The 20,931-nt window shown below is 42.3% G+C and overlaps 1 protein-coding gene, 1 long non-coding RNA gene and 1 pseudogene across 2 annotated transcripts in view; 2 read left to right on the plus strand and 1 right to left on the minus strand.

The window, feature by feature from the left end:
• The window catches only part of LOC106505301, a 93,413-nt gene extending 91,416 nt beyond the window's left edge, over window positions 1-1,997 (minus strand). Inside the window, exons 1-2 of the long non-coding RNA XR_002336682.1 lie at window positions 1,256-1,997; window positions 828-925 (exon numbers count right to left, since the gene is read on the minus strand). This is a non-coding gene — a long non-coding RNA (uncharacterized LOC106505301). The remainder of the gene's footprint in view (window positions 1-827; window positions 926-1,255) is intronic.
• The window catches only part of VWA8 (von Willebrand factor A domain containing 8), a 390,508-nt gene continuing 371,803 nt past the window's right edge, over window positions 2,227-20,931 (plus strand). The window contains 2 exon segments of the mRNA XM_021065625.1: window positions 2,227-2,487; window positions 19,254-19,331. Coding sequence (XP_020921284.1) covers window positions 2,325-2,487; window positions 19,254-19,331 — 241 coding nt within the window. The 5' untranslated portion in view covers window positions 2,227-2,324.
• Window positions 11,232-17,130, plus strand: LOC102167951 (annotated as a pseudogene).

Below are 20,931 nucleotides of genomic sequence, written 5' to 3' on the forward strand. Positions count from 1 at the left end.
TCTTGACTCTATATATCTTTTCCTCTTTCTGCTGACAATACCTTCTCCCACTCTCCAAAGACTATGCCTCTCTTACCTAGCTGGTCTCACTGTCTCCCTAAATGAATCATGCTTCTCCGGACTCTAAAGTTCGACTCATGCTTTCTCTCACTTTTCTTTGTTTATGCAAATCTAAACCAGCATGCAAAGTGACGTTCAGATGCCACCTTTTCTCTGGCTCAATATTCTCCTTCCCATTGCAGAACGATCCCTCTAAAAAATCTCCACCATTTTCCCGCTTCTTGGAGGTCTGTGTGCAAGCAAACCCTTTCCCCCCCGGCCTACAGCCCCAGTTTCTTTCGGGTCTTACCTCTACAAACTCCTTTATGCACTTGACCCTGGACGCATTCACTCACTTTCTGATTCACCGTCTTGCCACACATTTTCAGCTTTCTATACCTTTGTCCCTGTTCTTGCCTCTGCCAGATAGGCCTTGCCCTTTTTGGAGCCAGAAAAATGCTTCCATGTCCTTCAAGAGGCACTTCAAACATTATCTTCTGTGTTGAACCCTCCCTGACCTCTCCCAGGTGAGGTACTCTGCCCAGAGTACTCTGAGTGTAAATAAACTAAACATATGTTTCACCGTGTTGTAATTCTTTACGTGTATGTTTGTCTTCTCTACTTGATGTGAGGCCACTGTGACACAGTATCTGGCGTGACACGTTTATGCAATGTCAATAGCTCAGGAAATGTTGCTGAGTGACTGAACACTCTGACCTATATTCAGCTTCCCAGTGTCCTAACACCAAGAGCTCCTAGTGCTTATACCAATTATTTTGCTAAATTACCTTAGAGTATTTGTCCACTGTTTGATGCGTGTTCTAGACTTCAGTGAGATTAATGGAGAGGTCCCAGCCCTTCACTCTTCCAGCCTCAGTTTCGTCATCTGTAAAATGGGGGAAAGGCATAATACCTCCATCAAAGCATCGCTCTGCGAAATGAGATCAAGAATTTAGCACAATGCCTGACAGGGAGCCCGGACTCAAAGTGGGAGAAGTATATTACCACCGGTGACATTCTATATTTGTCATTTCCCCCAGCAGCCTCTGAGGGGTGTGGTGAAGATTGAAATATGTGAACCCACGTTGACCTGCACTATACAAACTGTAGTTACCTTGACTTTCACTATCTCAACTAGGTTAGAAGCCTGTTTCAGCCTTAGGACAGGTTAACCGAGCTCTTAGTCCAAACTCCCCCCAGATGCACAAAGCCTTACCCAGTTGTGGTGTTGTTTTCAAGTCTCCTCCCACTTTCTTCTCAGCCTCCATGACAGGGTTATGCACATGGTAGGCGCTCCATATAGATTTAAAGATAGGAACAGCTCTGGAATTAGCAAGACCTCGACCTGAACGTGAAGCCTTCTGCATTCTTTTTGCTTGAGGTTTGTTTTGTAGTTCACTTGATTTAAACATTCTGCCTTGGTCAATTCACTCCTGATATTTTGGCGATGCAGTAGAATCAAATTTAGGCTTCGTTTGCTTTGTGATAGGACCATTTCCGCTTTGGGTAAGGATGGCAGGGACGCAGCCTTAGCCGGTAACCTACTTTTTTCTCTTCCTAAAGACATAAATTATGTTTATATAAGTCTTGCACCGCAGAAGGACTGACCACGTGGTTGATGTAGGTCCTTTTTGACATTTTGGCAGTTTCTCTATATCACTGAGATGTGGGCTGTCCATCTAGAACTTAAGGGGTGGTAATAAAACACGTAGAAAAAAATAAACAAATAAAGGTCAAGTTTTCAGGTACTGAGTGGAAACACCGGTACGGCCAAGGTCAAGTTTCCATAACCTCCAGAATACGTACTCAAGTTCTGAAAAGGGTTGAAGCAGCGTATGGGGAAAGAGCAGTGTACTAAGACAGGGCTGTTAGCCAACAATCACACCATCAAATGACAGGACTGCAAAGGAAGGGCTAGAGGCCGCCCGGGGAATTCAGGTGACAGGTCACAGGTGAGGGCGAGGCGCGCTCCGGAGCCAAGCGCCCGCCAATGGGTTGCAGGAACGACCGGAGGGGCCGGCCCGACCCGGTGCTAAACTCATTGCTCCGCCCGGCCGGCTCCCAGCCCGGCCCCGAGCACGGCTGCCGACTCCGTTCGCCCTTGTGGGCCCGGGGAGGGCCCGAGACGGCGGAGCCGGTCGCGCCGGGGGAAGGAGTTTCCGGCGGACGCGGCGCCGTACCGCTTCCTGTCCCCCTGTCCGCGCCGCCTCACGCCGCCTGTCCCGGACGCCGCTCTCCCCGGACCCCACCCCCGCCTCGCAGTGCTCAGCGACGTCCCAGGCCCCATGCAATCCCGGCTTCTGCTCCTTGGGGCGCCCGGCGGCCGCGGCAGCCCGGCCGCGCGGCGCGTGCGGCTGCTCCTGCGGCAGGTGTTCTGGGGCGGACCCGGCAGCGACGCGCGGCGCTTGGACGTCAGGCTGCTGCACGCAGGGGCGGGGGCCGACAAAGGTAACCCCGGACGCCTTGCCGCCTTGCAGTCCCCGCGGGGCCCCCGCTCCCCCCTCCTTGCGGCTTCACTGGCTCCAGGCGCCGGGAGCCTGGAGGTTAAGAGTCTAGTCTCCACCTCGTCGCTAACTGCTGTGTAACGTGGGGCCGGGCGCTTGCACTCTCTGAGCCTCTTTCTGTAACCCGAGGGAACTGGATTTAGGGTTCTGATGCCTTGGAATAGTGCTTTCTCTTTCCCCCACTGCTGCTTTCACCCTCGGAGTTCTCACTGAGATTGTAGTACACGCAGAGGTTAATCCAGCAGTCCTTAGAAGATGTTGAAAGCTGGACTTGACCTTGCCCTCTGAGTCCGAAGGGCCTGAAAGTCGCTCTGTGCCTTGTTCCAGCCAGCACTTGTGGTGGCTTAGAAGTGTCCATTCTCGAGGAAGAACCTCTCATTATGTTTTAAATGTATTCATGAGCCTTTCCAAGTTTTACTTGGAGTTTTCTTTTCTCATTGGTTCGCATCTTAGAGCTGAAAACCACAACTTTAGTTAAAACCCCTCACTCTACATTTGAGGTATTTGAAACCCAGAATGGAAAAGTGACTTGCTGAACACAGCGAATAGTGACTGCACTAGAGTCGTATGCTCTCATTTCAAAGCTCAGTATTTCTTGGCTCTGCCTGAGCTGGTGTGTGTGCGTGCGCGCGCGCTGGAATTGGAACGCTTGTGCCGGTTAAGGGAAAGGGTTATGTTGTTGGTGCCGCTTGAAGGGCAAGATGAGTCTAGGCAAGATTTTGTCAATGTCATTATCGCTTAGAATAACGGAGGTTTTCACCGTGAAATTGCTAGGTTCATTCTTCCACTTGGTCCCTCACACTCCAATAATTTTTCTTGTCAGGAAATGAGAGAGTTTAAGTCCCATTCATTTCATTTCATTCATTCATTGAACAAATATCTATTGTTTTTTTCTCTTTCCTGTATAGAGTTCTGACTTCAGATTTTGCCCCTTTATTTTATCAATTATTATGCTTCTAAGGTGTTTGTTTATTCTTTTTTTTTTTTTTTTTTATCTTTGAGTTTTTGTTTGTTTTTGCCCCTTTGTTCTAAAAGGCACAGGTCAAGGGTGGAAGTGTAGCGTAATCCAAACCTTGGGCTTGGAGTTAAACAGTCTGGGTTGGAGCCCATTTCTGTACTGTCTGGATAAGGGAACTTGAGGGTAGGTTACTTAATTTGGTGTCCTAGTTTTCTTATCTGTAAAATGATAGGGTGGTTGTGATGATTTAACTAATTAATACACTCTCTGGCACATACGTATTAACTAACATTCAGTGAAAGTTAGCTTTTTATTTTTTGAGAAATTGTTTTTCTTTAAGTACAGTTGATTTACAGTGTACGTGGCAATCTCTGCTGTACAGCAGTGACCCAGTCATACATATTCATACATTCTTTTTCTCTGTCATCTCCCATTATGTTCTATCACAAGAGATTGGATATAGTTCCTTGTCTTGTACAGCAGGATCTCATTGCTTATCCATTCTAAATGTAATAGTTTGGGAGTTCCCGTTGTGCCTCAGTGGTTAACAAATCCATCTAGGAACCATGAGGTTGCAGGTTCGATCTCTGGCCTCGCTCAGTGGGTTAAGGATCCAGCGTTGTCGTGAACTGTGGTGTAGGCCGGCAGCTATAGCTCAGATTAAACCCTACCTGGAACCTCCGTATGCCTCGGGTTCGCCCTAGAAGACCAAGAAAAAATACATACATACATACATACATACATAAATGTAATAGTTTGCATCTACTAACCCCAGACTTCCAGTCGATCCCACTCCTTCCTTCTCCCCCATGGCAACCACAAGTCTGTTCTCCAAAAATTAGCTGCTTTATTATTCTTAGTATATATAGTTTCAGCTGTGTGAGATTTATTCTGTTTCCTTGGTTTTAAAAGAAATGAAACCAGTTCCTTTTAGGTTTAGAACTGTCAGAGCTATCCAGGTAGGCTGATGGGACAGGATTAATCCGTGTGAACTTAAAAAAATTTTTTTGTTCCTTGTACATGAATAATACATGCTGATGATTAAAAAAATTGGAACTGTCCTCAAAATTTGTGTTATGTTCAGCAAACCAAATTATAGGTTTTGCTTCAAATGTGAGCATCAAATACATATTGCAAGTAACATATTAGCTTCTTCGACTCTGTCATTGACTCTGGTAGGTTCACACCACAAGGAGAAAATTATGTTAACCCTACTGGCTTTGCCACTGTAAAGTTTCATAAGATTGAAGGTATGAGGACTATGGATAAATGCAGCTGGAAACTCACCAGAGATTTGGACTCTAGTAAGAACATCTGTGAGCCAGGTAAACAGGATCCAGGCTCTGGGCTTCTCTGGGCTTCCCTGGGACATAACATTGGCCATCAAGGTTGGAGTGTCCCATTTTGCACCAGAGGTCACACACAGACAGATGTAAACCACAAATAGCAGCATGCCGTAATGAATTACAGTTTAAGCTGGAAAGATGCTCTCAGCTGTACTCACACATGTGACCAGTAACTCATCTCCTCTGTGCATGTCATTGACCTTGCTTCCTAATATTTTGGGGGAAGAGCAGCAAGGTACATAAACAGTAGAAATATAAAATTGTGTTTGAGTCTTACCTCTCTTGGACTGTATGTATGTCTTATTTATCTTTATATTCCTTTTTGTGCCCGTCAACTCTTGGTGGCTTATTTTGTTCCATTTCATACAGAGAAGGAAGAGGAGAGAGTGGAGGTTGCCTTGTTGGCTTTCAAAATAGGAGCTTATAAAGCCTGAGAAGCAGAGGGGAGCTAGTATCATTTGTTTAAAAAGAGAAAAAAAATCCCCACATCCACTGCTTTTTATCCTTTGCTTAGGTAGTCTAAGCGCCCATAATTTATAAGTTGTTTATATCTCTTTACACTTCAATTAGTTGTATTGTCTCTTGGTTTTAGGAACAAAGAGGGTAACAAAGAGGTTAGTTACTGTAAAGAGCTTCCAATAAAGATGATTGTTGTGTTGCGGCCGCATGCGCTCACTAGGGCTCTGATGTTGAACAGGTTCAGATATACCACAGACCAAGATCAAATGATGAATCTGGGAACAAAACTCTGTATAAATCGACTATGACATGTTTAGTGCTGTCCTTTAACACCATTATTGTTAAAAAGGGTGAACTATTTTATATTTATGACTTTTATGCATGTTTGTTTACAGAAATATTTAAAAATCCTTTTGGTACAAGAAACGTATGCTCATTGTAGTGAAAGATATGGACATGTCCCTTAAAATGTCATTTTCCCCTGCCAATTCATAATTGTCACTTTTTTGTGTTAATACTAGCATATTTTATGAAAGATATATGGTATATGTTTATGTCCGTGTTTTAAAAAAATGGTATCATGTATGCTTTACAATTTATTATCACTTAGCCATTATTGTTAATGTATTATCATTGTGATAAATATTGCTATTTATGGTCATTTTAAATAGGCATTACGTTCTATATTTATTTTACCAATTTCCCATTCTTAATCATTCAGGTGTCTATTTTTAAGTATATAAATAGTGTAGTAAACATTCATCCGTATGTATTTTTGTGACTTTAAGATTTTATCCTTGGGCTATAGGAGAATAAATGACTTTGGAGAAGGGAAATACAGAGTGCCTGCTTCAATTGAGAAATAGAGTATAAAGGGAAAAACTGTACTGGGTGTGCTCAGGTCTTAGCTCTGTATTTGGTAGGTATTGAACTTTGAGGAAATTATTAACTACTTTGAACCTGCAAGAGGCTGTTTTGACCTGAGGACATTGTGACCCTTGTCTATTACAGAATTTAGAAGTAAAATCCAAGAATAGTTGTAGCCTAATAAATTGTTAGAAAAACCTATGTTAGGAACATGCGGTCTAATGTGGAAATCGCTGATAAATTTGGTTTTCTGTTGGGTCTACGTTTTGTATTAAAAAAATAAAAATGGTGACACTAAAGTGGTTCTAACCAGGGCTGATTCCCCTCCCCCAGGGGACATTCAGCAATGTCAGAAGGTATTTTAATTGTCATAACCTGCTGGAAGGGGGTGCTACTGGTATCTAGTGGGCAGAGGCCAGTGATGCTGCTAAATATTCTCCAATGCACAGGACAGCCCCTCACAACGAAAAATCACCTGGCCCAAAATGTCAGTAGTGCTGGCTGTTGAGAAACCCTGAACTAAACCAACCTCTCTATCAAGGCTTCAAGTCCATTTCAGAGTTGAGTGTTCTCAAGTGTGTATATTCATTAGAATGATTTGTAGTTTACAATTTGGAAGCCATTAAGCATTAAAAACACATTTTAGAAGGTCTACCAGACATGCCTGAAATATGTAACTGAGAAAGGCATCTTGACAATGGAACAGCCTTGTGATATCTGAGGAAGACACCCATATTTCTCATGGGTTAGCCAAGAATTAAATAAAAACTGTGAGTCACATAAACATTTTAAACATTTATTAGAAACTTTGAGGATGAAAGAAAACTCTGGCAAGGATACTTACTGCAAAATTTGCTAGTGATTAAACACTGAAGAAAAACTTTTTGATATTCAATCTGCGCTGATGGCCACAAAGGAAAACAAGAGTTGTAGAAGATATAATTGGTGAAATGCTATATGGACAAAAGCAAGTGATTGATAAATCAAATCTTCACTAGGAAATAATTTATTTCCCCTATTTTTACTTTGGTTGTCCACACAAAACACAGAAAACCAAGAGTTTTATTGGACTAGACATTGGTATGATGTTTGCAGGCCCAACACTGCTTTTCAGGTTGAAACAATATAACCATTCTTTTCAGTTTTCGGTTTTATAGTGGTGCAAATTGCATGTTTAAAAACAAATGTTAGGTGGAGTTCCCGTCGTGACTCAGCAGTTAGCAAACCTGACTAGGAACCATGAGGACACAGATTTGATCCCTGGCCTCGCTCAGTGGGTTAAGGATCCGGCGTTTCCGTGAGCTGTGGTGTAGGCGGTAGACATGGCTCGGATCCAGCATGGCTGTGGCTGTGGCTCAAGCCAGTGGCTACATCTCCGATAGGACCCCTAGCCTGGGAACCTCCATATGCTGCAGGTGTAGCCCTAAAAAGACAAAAAGACACCCCCCCCCCCAAAAAAAAACCCAAAAAACAAAAAACAAATGTTAGGTTTTTATCTGTCTATGAAACCCATTTTACTTTCAGTAGATTAGCCCTCTGGCAGAAAGACTCTAGGAGTGGTGCCCAATTTGCCAATCCCCTGCCCACAGGGTGTACCTGGACTCTGACATCCTTGGGATTGGCATGTTGTCTATTCCGCTTCAGAATCATTTATTATGAAATATTAATGTAAATAAAAGGAAAAAAATGCTCTATAAAAATAGACCAGGGAGTTCTTTTGGCTCAATTTTGCTCTAAAAGCTAGCAACTTGATGAAAATTTATGAATACTAGTATTCTCATTAAGATGTTTGTTTTCAGAATATCCTCAGGGTTAAGATGTTCTGTGTTTTTCTTTGAGCATGTATCTTTGTAAAATAGGGATTGTTACACTTGCTCTGCCTGCCTTTACCTTACAAACATTGTTGAATTAGTCAGCAGTCCTTAAGTTTTGAGTGACAGAAATGTGCATAAACATTGATCGGCTGACACAGGTGGAAGTACAGTGGTTTCAGGCTAGTCTAGATGCAGGATGTTCAAATGTCTTTAGGGCTTTGGCTCTCTCTGCCTTTCCTCATGGTTCCCCCACTCTCCCTTTGTTGGATCTACTTTTTACTGTATTGGCTGCTATGTCTGGCAGTCTTTCTTCAGATGGTAGCAGTGATAGCCTTACTGACAGCCCCAGACTTCTAATTGTCCTTACAATTTACAATGTCAGAAGAAGAGAGGAGTTCCCATGGTGGCTCAGTGGTAACAAACACGACTAGTATAGATGAGGACCCGGGTTCGATCCCTGGCCTCGCTCAGTGGGTTAAGGATCAGGCATTGCTGTGAGCTGTGGTGTAGGTTACAGACATGGCTTGGATCCTGCGTTGCTGTGGCTGTGGTATAGGCCAGAGGTTACAGCTCCGATTTGATCCATAGCCTGGGAACTTCCATATGCCATGGGTGTGGCCCTAAAAAGACCAAAAAAAAAAAAAAAGAAGCAGGAGAAGAAGAAAAGACAACATCTTTTCCTGTGAGATCAATAAACCCCTCTCTTAAACAACCATGGTGGCCAGAGAGTAGAATTATGCAGGGTGCTCATTTCTGGGAGTTTGGGTGCAGGGGTAAAGGTTGGATGAGTGGTATAAACTCCGCTCAAACCGAATGGAGTGGGTTCTCCACTGGGGAGGGATTCTGTCATTAAAAGAGAGAAGAATATTGGGCATGTAGAACCAAACCCATTGTGGCTCGGCAGAAACGAATCAGACTAGTATCCATGAGGACACGGGTTCCATCTCTGGCTCAGTGAGTTAAGGATCCTGCACTGCTGTGGCTGTGGTGCAGGCTGGCAGCTATAGGTCTGATTCGACCCCTAGCCTGGGAACTTCCATATGCCATGGCTGTGGCCCTGAAAAGACAAAAACCAAAACCAAAAACCAAAAAACCAGCTGTCCACTAAAAATCAAGTGAGCGATGTCCAAACAGGTCTGTACAAGAGTGTTATATAAAATATACTTTTAAATTATCTTGAAAATAGAAATTATTTTTCTGTAAACTTTCGGGAAATCCTTTGAAGGTAGCATCATTGCAAGTGATAAAGTCAAGACCTGTTACTTTAAAAATGTCCTTGAATTTGGTTTCATTTGGAAGGTTTTAACTATTAGATTCTGTTCCATGTTTGAATAAAATGTAACTTAATTTGTTGGTAGTGGTAGTTATGTGACAGTTTGTGTACTGTATAGGGATTTACCTTAATCTGAGTTAATGCGTGGTTGCCTTTTTGCATTCTTTGTAATAATAAATGTAATTAAATGTTAAGTAGCATATTCTATAACAATTTGTACATTTTTGTCAACTCATTCTTAGTTATTCTAATAATTTCCATAAGGGTATCTTGTATTATTAACAATTTTTTAAAAAAAGATTGCACTTAACTATTTATTTGGTTTATTCAAAAAGAGGCATACATTAGTTTTCATTTGCCTAAGTTGTGTTACCTATTGTGCTGTATCTTCCCTTTTAGATTAATAGTTCACGTAAATGAATCCTTTATAAGTAAATGACTTTTTTTTTCATTTTCAGTTCATTTTTTAAAAATGATTTATTTTTTGAGTATGTTGGAAGATGGGCTAGTCTCAAAGAATACAGAAAATCAATCAGTGAATGAAGGCTTGAAATAGACTTAATAAAAAAAAATCCAGTATCTAATTAAAGTGAACCAGAGCTTAAAACAATACTTAAGAAAATAATATCTAATTAAAAAACTAATCATTCGTGTGTGCATTCACTTATCAAACATTTATTGAACACCTGCTTGGTTTGAGATATTATTTTTGGCACTAGGGATACAAAGGTGATTAAAACGGACTTTGCCAACAAAATGCTCTAGTCCTTTAGACTGAACAGTGGTCTTCATTTTTCTCACTTATCTTCTAAAGGGATTTGGCAAATATATATCCCTTTGTACATTTTTAGGTTGATATCTAGAAATTTTCCTGATAGCAATAAATAGTCGAAGAGCATGTTGTTTCCATTTAAACTTCCATTTAAATGTTATAAATATTAACATTTAAAACAAAAAATTGTTCCAACACTCTTAGAGTATATCTTTCAAAAGTGTCAACTGAAAAAAAAAATGCGCAGCTTAGAAGTTGAGAGTTATGTTTTATTCCAGGAATTTTCTGAGGATTTAAGCCAGCATCTCAGATAATCTGAGAGACTGCCCCAAAGAGGCAAGTGAGGGAGTTTACTTCTTGGCTCAGTGGTTAGCGATCCGACTAGTATCCATAAGGATGCAGGTTCTATCCCTGGCCTCTCTCAGTGGGTTAAGAATCTGGCGTTGCTATGAGCTGTGGTGTAGGCCAACAGCTGTAGCTCCAACTGGACCCCTAGCCTGGGAACCTTCATATGCAGTGGGTGCGGCCCTGAAAAGAAAAAAAAAAAAAAAAAAAAAAAGGCAAGTGGGGAGCCAGGATATATAGGAGTTTTTGCGAGGAAGACTAAGTAGAACATCAAAAAATTACTATTAACTAGAGAAAACCAGATAGCTCAAGGAATTTAGTGCTTTTCAAAGTATGGGAAATGCATATTCTAGGTTCATTGAAATCATTCCTTTGATATGCAGCTCAGCTAAGTGGGGCCAGCATCCTGTGCTTTCTCATCCTGAGTCCCCTTGGGGTGCAGCGTCAGGGGTGGCTGCAGGGGCAGATGTTGTTTCCATCCTGATTTCCCTCTGGGCTCACCCCTGGGGCGACTCTAAGGTGATGGCTTGATGGCCACAGCCTCCTTTGTTTACTGAGAGGGGAGGCAGTATTTTAGTTCACAGTCCCTCCCTTTGGTCTGAAATTTGAGCAATGTTTGGAAGACATTCCTTAAACTTCTGTCCCAGGTTACTAGGAATGCTGACTCCTAGGTCAGGGGAAGATTCTTGTTGATATGTCACTGCAGGTGCTAATTTCTGGATTAGGCCCTGTTGATAATTTAAAACTTCTCTGGATCTTCTGTCATACTGTTCTTTTATGATCCGAGAGATGTTTTCCCTTGTTGCTTCCACCCATATCTGGAATCACACTATTATAGTTATTCTATACGAGTCATGAATGTGATCTATTTCCTTAAGATGTTTAGCCATTGTCAATTTTATGGGAGACCTGGTTATTCATCGGGTAATGTAAGAGACAACAATCTTTATTATATGTATTTTTTAATAAATATGTCTATTTTATGACAACTAGTAACATTGACAGAGTCATAGTGCAGCAGGGAGACACAAAGCACAAACAATTTGGAAACAATTACCGGTTAAAACAATGATTAGTATAACTAGTTGTAATCAGGTTGCAAAAAAAACATCAAGCACACAGGACAGCAAGCTGGGGAAGCCAAATTCTGGAAAGACCAGGTAGAATGTAAAAGAGAAATGTTTCATCCTTGCTTACAAAGGTGTACTTTATTGATTTGCTCTAGGTCAGAGTGTAAGAGGAAAGGTTTTTCTGGAAAATAAAGCTTACCTCCCCCCCCAAAAGTTCATAAAGTTATGAATAATATTTATCAGTTCATTTAGTCCCTTGTAATTAATTCCTGTTAATCTGATGAAGTCATCAAGTTTTCTTTTATTTTTTTTAAATTACTCAGTGAATTTTATTACATTTATAGTTGTGCAACGATCATCACAACCCAATTTCATAGCATTTCCATCCCAAAATCATCAGGTTTTCCATTGGAGTTTTGTCATTTGTTACCCAGTTCAGTGGTATCTGAAAGCTTTCAGATACTTATATTTATTTAAAAAGTCCTTTTTATGATCTTCTTTTTTTCTTTTTTGCTTTTTAGGGCTGAATCCTAGGCATATGAAAGTTGCCAGGCTAGGGGTCAAATTAGAGCTGTAGCTGAGGCCTAAGCCACAGCCACAGCCACTCGGAATCCGAGCTGAGTCTTTGACCTACACCACTGAGTAGGATTCTTTACCCAGTGAGCGAGGCCAGGGATTGAACCTTCATCCTCATGGATGCTAGTTTGGTTCGTAACCCACTGAGCCACGATGGGAACCCCATGAGTTTTCTTGAAGATCTTCATTTTGTAAAAGCATCAATGTAAAATAATGATTATCTAAAGGACACTTAAAATGTCATGGTTAATGATTTGTTCACAATGTAACTGGCAAGAAACTTGGATATTTCTGTGATATAACATTTAAGATAATAACTAGAATCATGACTGATAACATATTAGGGCATATCAGATTTTAGAGATTCCATATAAATTTTCGAATATCTATATTAATACATTTGGAATATGTATCTATATTCTATAATCTAAAGGTCATCTTCAATCAATTGACAAAGTGTCTTAAGTAATTTAACATACCAAGGAAGCTTAGTTAAACATTCTCTCCGAGAAGTCTCAGGGTTCTTTCAAAGCATCCCAGAGTTAGCTGAAGACTAAAAGAACTTAAGTTAGATTTTGGTATTTGGGAAGTTTATTAAAAATATCAAAAATATTTAAAAACACAACAGGATCATAGATGGTCACTGTGAAACAATCCTTATTCATTTAACCAAAGTCATAAAAGATTTAAAAAAAAAATACAGATCACTTAAGGCCACAGAAACTCACACAATCTGTTATCGAAGGCAGTACTCCAGGTAAACTTTGTTCTCTTAATAGAGAAAATTAAATCTAGTCTTGCACCATCTTTGCTTTTAACAACAAAATTCACTGACTCAACTTCAGTCTGAACCTACCTAATCCTGACCATCCACAAACCTTCATCACTTTCTGTAGCCATATTGGTTTGTTCCTTATTTTTTCCTTCCGGAAACAACCAGCTCTAAGACAAACTTTCTTTTCCCTTAATAAAATGCCATTCCATTTTTATTTATGTAAGGGGGACTGTGGTAGAAATCATGATATTATTTTATTAAATGTATAATGAACTTTGTTCATGGCCCTTAGAAACAATTAAATGGAAATCATATGTAAAAATCAGAAATAAATACATGCATTTCTTTTAGACCTCATGATCCATCTTTGACATTGCATTTAGTGAAACTGAAAACTGGTTCCAAAGCTAGTATGTAACCTTTTCATCATAAGAGTAAGGAAATAGCATTTATTTATTTATTTATCGTCTTTTTAGAGCCACATGCAAGGGATATGGAGGGACCCAGGCTAAGGGTTGAATCAGAGCTGTGGCCACTGGCCTACGCCAGAGCCACAGCAACGCGGGATCCGAGCCGCGTCTGCAACCTACACCACAGCTCACGGCAACGCCGGATCCTTAACCCACTGAGCAAGGCCAGGGATCGAACCCACAACCTCATGGTTCCTAGTTGGATTCGTTAACCACTGAGCCACGACGGGAACTCCACTGCCTGATTTCTTAATGAGCCGAGTTTCCCTTGTGATTTCTTCTTTGGATTTTTTTGGAAGCATGTTGCTTGATTTCCAAATGTTTAGAGATACTCCAGTCATCTTTTCTGTTGTTGAGTTTTAGTTTAATTCTGTTTTGATCAAAAAGCATACTTTGCATGATTTCCGTCCTTTGAAATTTAAGCCTTGCATTATGGTCCATTCTCAGATCTAGTTTGGTAAAGGTTTCATGTGCATTTAAAAAGAATATGCATTCTGCGGAGTTCCTGCTGTGGCGCAGCAGAAACAAATCCAACTAGTATCCATGAGGATTCAGGTTGGATCCCTGGCCTCACTCAGTGGGTTAAGGCTCTGGCATTGCTGTGAGCTGTGGTGTAGAACACAGACACGGCTCGGATCCCATGTTGCCGAAGCTGTGGCATAGGCTGGCAGCTGCAGCTTTGATTTAACCCCAAGCCTGGGAACTTCCATATGCTGTGGGTGTGGCCTTAAAAAGCAAAAAAAAAAAAAAAAAACAGTATTCTTCATGGTAATTTAGGTTGAGTGGTTAATAATGTTTTCAGATCTTTATTTCTACATTTGGTCTTGGCCAAAAGGCCAAGAAGTGACTGCCCTTATTTCTATTTCCTTCTTTTTTTTCTCCCCTTCTCTCTGTCACTTCCTGAGAGAATATATGCATATATTAAAATATCCAGGAGTTCCCGTCATGGCGCAGTGGTTAACGAATCCGACTAGGAACCATGAGGTTGCGGGTTCGGTCCCTGCCCTTGCTCAGTGGGTTAACGATCCGGTGTTGCCTTGAGCTGTGGTGTAGGTCGCAGATGCGGCTTGGATTCTGTTGCTGTGGCTCTGGCGTAGGCCGGCGGCCATAGCTCCGATTGGACCCTTAGCCTGGAAACCTCCATATGCCACAGGAGCGGCCCAAGAAATAGCAAAAAGCCAAAAAAAAAAAAAAAAAATCCAGAGAGGATTTTGAATTTTTCTCTTCCTACTTTTAGTGCTGTCTGGTTTTGCTTCATGTTTATTCCCCAGCTCCTTCTTTGCCAGGCGCCAGTGTGGGTTTGCTGTGTTCCCTCACAAAGGCTCACAGCTCCTCTCAGAAGTTGTTCTAAATACACCCACCCTCTCTGCTTGCTCTCCCCTCGCCCTTTGAGGTGTAGTGGTGGTAACGGCTTTCTACGATTGCTATTCCCAGGGTACTGCACCATCCTTAGTGGTTTTCCTAAACTCGCCCGCATCTTCGTAAAGGATTCCTTTATTATTCTCTCCTTACTCACTCAATTTGACAGTACCATCAGTTCCTTGCTGGCGCCTTAATTAATAATGGATGTATTTAGGAAAAGCCTTTCAGTCAGTACGAAAATCCAGTACCAAAGCCTCAAATGAAGATATGATACTGATACTCTCAAGAGACTGGTGTGGCTGGCAGAATAAGTGAGGAAGACACTAGTGGGAGACAAGCTCAGAAAGGAAATGGGGGAGTCAGATCAGAACTGGCCTTTTAGGGAGTTCCCATTGTGGCTCAGTGGTAATGAACCCAACTAGTATCCATGAGGACCTGGGTTCGATCCCTGGCTTTGCTGAGTGGGCTAAGGATCTGGCTTTGCCGTGAGCTGTGGCATAGGTTGCAGATGCAAACATGGATCCTGCGTTGCTGTGGCTCTGGCGTAGGCCGGCAGCTGTAGCTCTGATTCGACCCCTAGCCTGGGAATTTCCATATACTGTGGGTGCAGCCCTAAAAAGACAAAAAAAAAAAAAAAAAAAAAAAAAAAAAGAAATAGCCTTTCAGGCCATTGCAAAGATGAGCGTTGAGCCGAGGACTGGCATTCCTTGATTCCTATTTTCTTCTGATCGCTGTGGCTGCTCTGTTGAGAATAAACTGGGGTGCAAGGTCTGAGACAGGAGATCCATAAGGAGTTGAGCGATCATGCTATTTATTTGTTTATTTATTATTTTTTTATTTATTTTTGTTGTTGACTATAATTCTTTAATTTTTTTTCTTTTTTTTATTACTCAAATGAATTAATCACATCTGTAGTTGTATAATGATCATAACAATCTGATTTCACAGGATTTCCATCCCACAGCCCAGGCACATCCCCCCACCCCCCAAACTGTCTCCTCTGGAGATCATAAGTTTTTCAATGTCTGTGAGTCAGCATCTGTTCTGCAAAGAAGTTCCGTCTGTCCTTTTTTCAGATTCCACATGTCAGTGAAAGCATTTGATGTTGGTGTCTCATTGTATGGCTGACTTCACTTAGCACGATCATGCTATTTAAATGAGAAAATAAATTGAAGTAGTAACCCCCTAGCTGGCGTGGGTCAGCATTGTGGTGGGGGATACAGTGAGAAGTGGGCAATACTAGGTATGTCTTCACGTTAGAGTCAGTCCAATTTTCTGATGGGCTATCTGAGAGAAAGTTGAAGAATGGCTATAAGATTTCAGGGTCTGAGAGCTGGAAGGATTAAATTACCATTAGCAGACCTGGAGAATACTGTGGATGGAGCATATTTTGGGAGAAAGATCAGAAGTTCAGTTTGGAATATGTCAACTTTAGGCTGACTCTTAGGCATCTCAGAGTCTATTGGTATTCATGCTTGGGGTTCTGTGGTCTGGATTTGAGATATAAATTTGGGAGCAAACAATATATGAGTTGCACTTAAAGGCATAACTGGGAGTCCCCATTGTGGCTCAGTGGTTAATGAACCCGACTAGGAACCATGTGGTTGTGGGTTTGATCCCTGGCCTTGCTTAGTGGCGTTGCCGTGAGCTGTGGTGTAGGTTGCAGACATGGCTCGGATCCTGTGTTGCTGTGGCTGTGGTGTACGCTGGCAGCTACAGCTCCAGTTCGACCCCTAGCCTGGGAACCTCCATATGCCGCAAATGCGGCCCTAGAAAAAGACAAAAAAGACCAAAGAAAGAAAGAAAGAAAGAGGCATAACTGGATGAGCTCAGCAAGGGGAGGTTATAGATGGAAAAGCACCCTTTCCTTGGCTGCTGCTAAGGTCCTTCCAAAGAAGCTTAGGCCACGTTGGGATGAGCCCTCACTTCATCTGGCGACTAGCACCGAGCCTGGCAGACCCCACCTAGCATTCGTCCACACCGTGGCATCCGCACCGTGGCCTCCGTCTTGGAGCTCGCCTGCATCTATTATGCCCTTATCCTGCACTACGATGAGGTGAAGGTCACGGAGGATGAGATCAATGCCCTCATTAAAGCAGCAGGTGTGAATGTTGAGCCATTCTGGCCAGGCTTGTTTGCAAAGGCTCTGGCCAATGTCAACATCGGGAGCCTCATCTGCAATGTGGGGGCTGAGGGACCTGCCCCAGCAGCTGGGGCTGCACCAGCAGGAGGTCCCGCCCCAGCCACCGCTGCTGCCCTAGCTGAGGAGAAGGAAGTAGAAGTGAAGAAAGAAGAATCTGAGGAGTCTGATGATGATATGGGCTTTGGTCTTTTTGACTAAACTTCTATAACACATTCAGTAATAAAAAGCTGAGCTATTTGCTGAAAAAAAAAAGAAAAAGAAAAGCAAAGAGGCCAGAACTGGTCTCCTTACCCAATGTTAAGAAGTTGAGGAGGGGAGTTCCTGTCGTGGCGCAGTGGTTAATGAATCCGACTAGGAACTGTGAGGTTGCAGGTTGGATCCCTGGCCTTGCTCAGTGGGTTAACAATCTGGCATTGCCATGAGCTGTGGTATAGTTAGCAGATTGGCTTGGATCCCACATTGCTGTGGCTCTGGCGTAGGCCAGTGTCTACAGCTCCGATTGGACCCCTAACCTGGGAACCTCCATGTGCCACGGGAGCAGCCCTAGAAAAAGCAAAAAGACAGGAAAAAAAAAAAAAAAAAAAAAAAAGAAGAAGAAGAAGAAGTTGAGGGAGTTTCCGTTGTGGTACAGTGGAAACGAATCTGATTGGTATCCATGAGGATGTGGGTTCGATCCCTGGCCTTGCTCAGTAGCTTGGGGATCTGGCATTGCTATGAGCTGTGGTGTAGGCAGTTCTGATTTGACCCCTGGCCTGGGAACTTCCATATGCCATGGGTGAGGCCCTAAAAGGCCGAAGAAAGAAAAAACTTTGAGAAGAAGAGGAAGGAAAGGCAAAGAAGACTTGAGTTGTAATGGGATAGGAGGGGAAGAGAGGAGGTGAAGGGGCCAGGAGGAGAGAGGAAGAGAGCGAGAGAGTGGTGGCATCCTTGTTGTGTGGATTGTGATTGGAGGTAGAGCTCTGACTCCACACCAGAAATCACAGGGATCAGTGCTTCCCACTACCTGTACCCAGCCGGCCAGCTAGACTGTGGGTGATGGCGTAGGCTTGGTCTAAATGGCTCTGCCCATGACTTTGACTCATGAGGGAGTTACGCAAAGACTGGGGGGATGGTTTGCCTATGGCAATGTCCCTGTCATTAGAAGATGCCTCTGATGACTTGAGACTAAGATGAAGAAGTATGACTTCTGCATCTTGAGACAGCGTTTTTCCAACTTTATGACAGATTTGAAAAATATCAAAATAAAATGGGGGAAGACGTCATCTGACCACGGTGGCCTGTGGTGTGGATCTAGTGGTGCCCGGGCTGGTATCCCAGTGAGTTTATCCTGGGCTGTGATTTTCACTCTGCTTCCTGTTGTTTTCCCTAACATACTGTGGACCAGTTCCTGAGCCTAGGTCTCTTCATAATAGGTGGTTCCTGTGAACTACGTCCTAGGTAATATTTCAGATTTCTGTAACAGATACTCCAGTGTCCGTGTACTAAGCTAGTCTGAGATGCAGTTTCTGTTCCAGCAGTTACATGAACTAGCTGACAGGAACCATGGGTTACTTAGAGTCAAGACTGAATGAAATAACATAAGTAAATGCGTCTATAACAATATTTGCCAAGCAGCCAGTACTCAATAAGTATTGGCTGATGTCTAGACTAATTCAGGGGAAAATTCCTTTGATTTCCATGCTGCATGCCCATGCTCAAAACTGGCAATGTCGAAAGATGCTTTTTGTGCAGTTACATTTCTTCTACGTATTTTTGAGCCCTTCCCAAGTGAAGTTCCAGGTGCAGATGGGATCAGCGTGTCTATTTTGCTGTGGGAACGAACAAAGCAGAGATTGTTTGGTTCAGTCCAGCTACTTGAAAAAAATTAGAACTGTGTAGAAGTGACTGAGCGCTCTCGCTCTCTTTTGCTTGTTTCATGTAGGAATTCTTGGCATATGTGCTCCTGGGGCTTTGCTCTTTTGATGTGCCTGGACATGTTGAATTTGAGGGTTAGGTTGCCAGAGAGCTTGAAGTTGTCGGCAATAAAAATAACAACCTATAAAGATGTAGAAATGCTGCAAATACATGTCAAAGATCTCACCTTATGGATGTTTTGAATGATCTTAGACAAACTGCATCCTTCTGTATTGTTGACTTCATTAGGATTGCTCTTAATGAGGAAATAAAGGTGGTTCCTATATTTTACTGTATTTAACTTTTATGTATTTATTTATTTATTTTTTTGCTAAAAAGGCATTTAAAATGTGAATTTCATGGATGCTTCACTTTTCCTTTATATATATACAACTCACATTATGGGTACCAGTTTTTAGAGCGTAGCGTCTAATGTAGACAGGTGTGTCTACGGTGCCTGACACAGACAGATTTGTGTTGCACACATCCCTCGCTGCAGGTCAGGAGAATCATTGCTGCAAAAGGCGGAGGGTGTTGTTTTCTCACTTGTCTCTTGTAACTGTTGTGTTTCTTTATTCTCTTTTTAGGTGATACAGTTAACATTGGCGATGTATGCTACAGGTTGAAAACCCCTAAGAGCCCGGAGCTTGTGCCACAGAACTACAGTAAGAAAGAGTCATTTATTTGTGAACTTATCCCTTTGTATCCCTTCACCCATGAATATTTACATAAATATTCAGGAAAATATTTCCTTTTCCACATACTGCTGTTTTAACTGGAATAGCATGTACGTTTAATGACATGCACAGATCTCAAGCATTCACTCTGGTTAGTTTTGATGATTTTGTAGATCTGTATAACCACCAGGATTGCTGTCATCACCTCTGAATGTTCTCTTGTGCCCTTTCCCCTGCTCTGGAAGCCACTGTTCTCTTCTGCCATGGTAGATGAGTTTTACCTGTTCTTCATCTTTGTATATGTGTGTGCGTGTGTGTTTATTTGGTTTCTTTCCATCAAGATAATAATTTTGAGGTTCATCCCTATTCCTGTCCTTGTCCGCTTGTTTCTCATCGCTGATTCATACTTGATTGTATAAAGACACCATCATTTATTTGTTCTCCTGTTGATGGACATTTGGATGGTTTCCATTTTTGGCCCGTTATGAAGGCACAGTGAACATTCCTGGACAAGTCTTGCGGTCAGAAGTTTTCACTTATCTTAGGTAAATGACTAGGAGTTGCTGCGTCAGAGGGTGGATGCATGTTTAACTTTATTTAACACGGCCAAACAGGTCTCCAAAGGAGCTGTACTATTTACCCTTTGAACAACTGCAATGCTCCACATCCTCGCCAACCTTGGTATTTCTATCTTTTTGATTTTATTCATTCTACTAGGTGTAAAATGGTAGCTCCTCACGGTTTTTGGTTTTACAGCAGTTTTATTGAAATCTAATTCATATACCATAAAATTCACCTTTTTTTTTTTTTTCGTCTTTTTTGCCATTTGTTGGGCCGCTTCTGCGGCATATGGAGGTTCCCAGGCTAGGGGTCTAATCGGAGCTGTAGCCATCGGCCTACACCACAGCCACAGCAACGTGGGATCCGAGCCTCATCTGCAACCTACACCACAGCTCACGGCAACGCCGGATCCTTGACCCGCTGAGCAAGGCCAGGGATCGAACCCTCAACCTCATGGTTCCTAGTCGGATTCATTAACCACTGTGCCATGATGGGAACTCCCTAAAATTCACCTTTTTGAAGTGCATAACTCTGTGGTTTTTAATATATGCACAGAGTTGTGCAACCATGCCACTATCTAACTTTAGAACATTTTCATCAAGCCGAAAAGAAATCTCATACCCATTAACACTCATTCCATTTCTTCCTCCTCCTCTTCCCCTCAACCCTGCCCCCATTCTTTGGCAGTCATTAAGATATTTTCTGTTTCCATGTTCCTATTCTCATACATTTCATATAAGAGGGATCATGTAATATGTGGCCTCTGTGTTTGACTTACTTCACTTCTCTCTCTCTCTTTTTTTTTTTTTTTTTTGGCATTTTCTAGGGCCGCACCCATGGCATATGGAGGTTCCCAGGCTAGGGGTAGGGGTCGAATCGGAGCTGTAGCTGCCAGCCTATGCCACAGCCACAGCAACAGCAACAGCAACATGGGATCTGAGCCAGGTCTGCAACCTACACCACAGCTCACGGCAACACCAGATCCTTAACCCACTGAGTGAGGCCAGGGATCAAACCAGCAACCTCA

This window comes from Sus scrofa, chromosome 11, assembly GCF_000003025.6.
Source record: "Sus scrofa isolate TJ Tabasco breed Duroc chromosome 11, Sscrofa11.1, whole genome shotgun sequence".
NCBI classification, from domain to species: Eukaryota; Metazoa; Chordata; class Mammalia; order Artiodactyla; family Suidae; genus Sus; species Sus scrofa.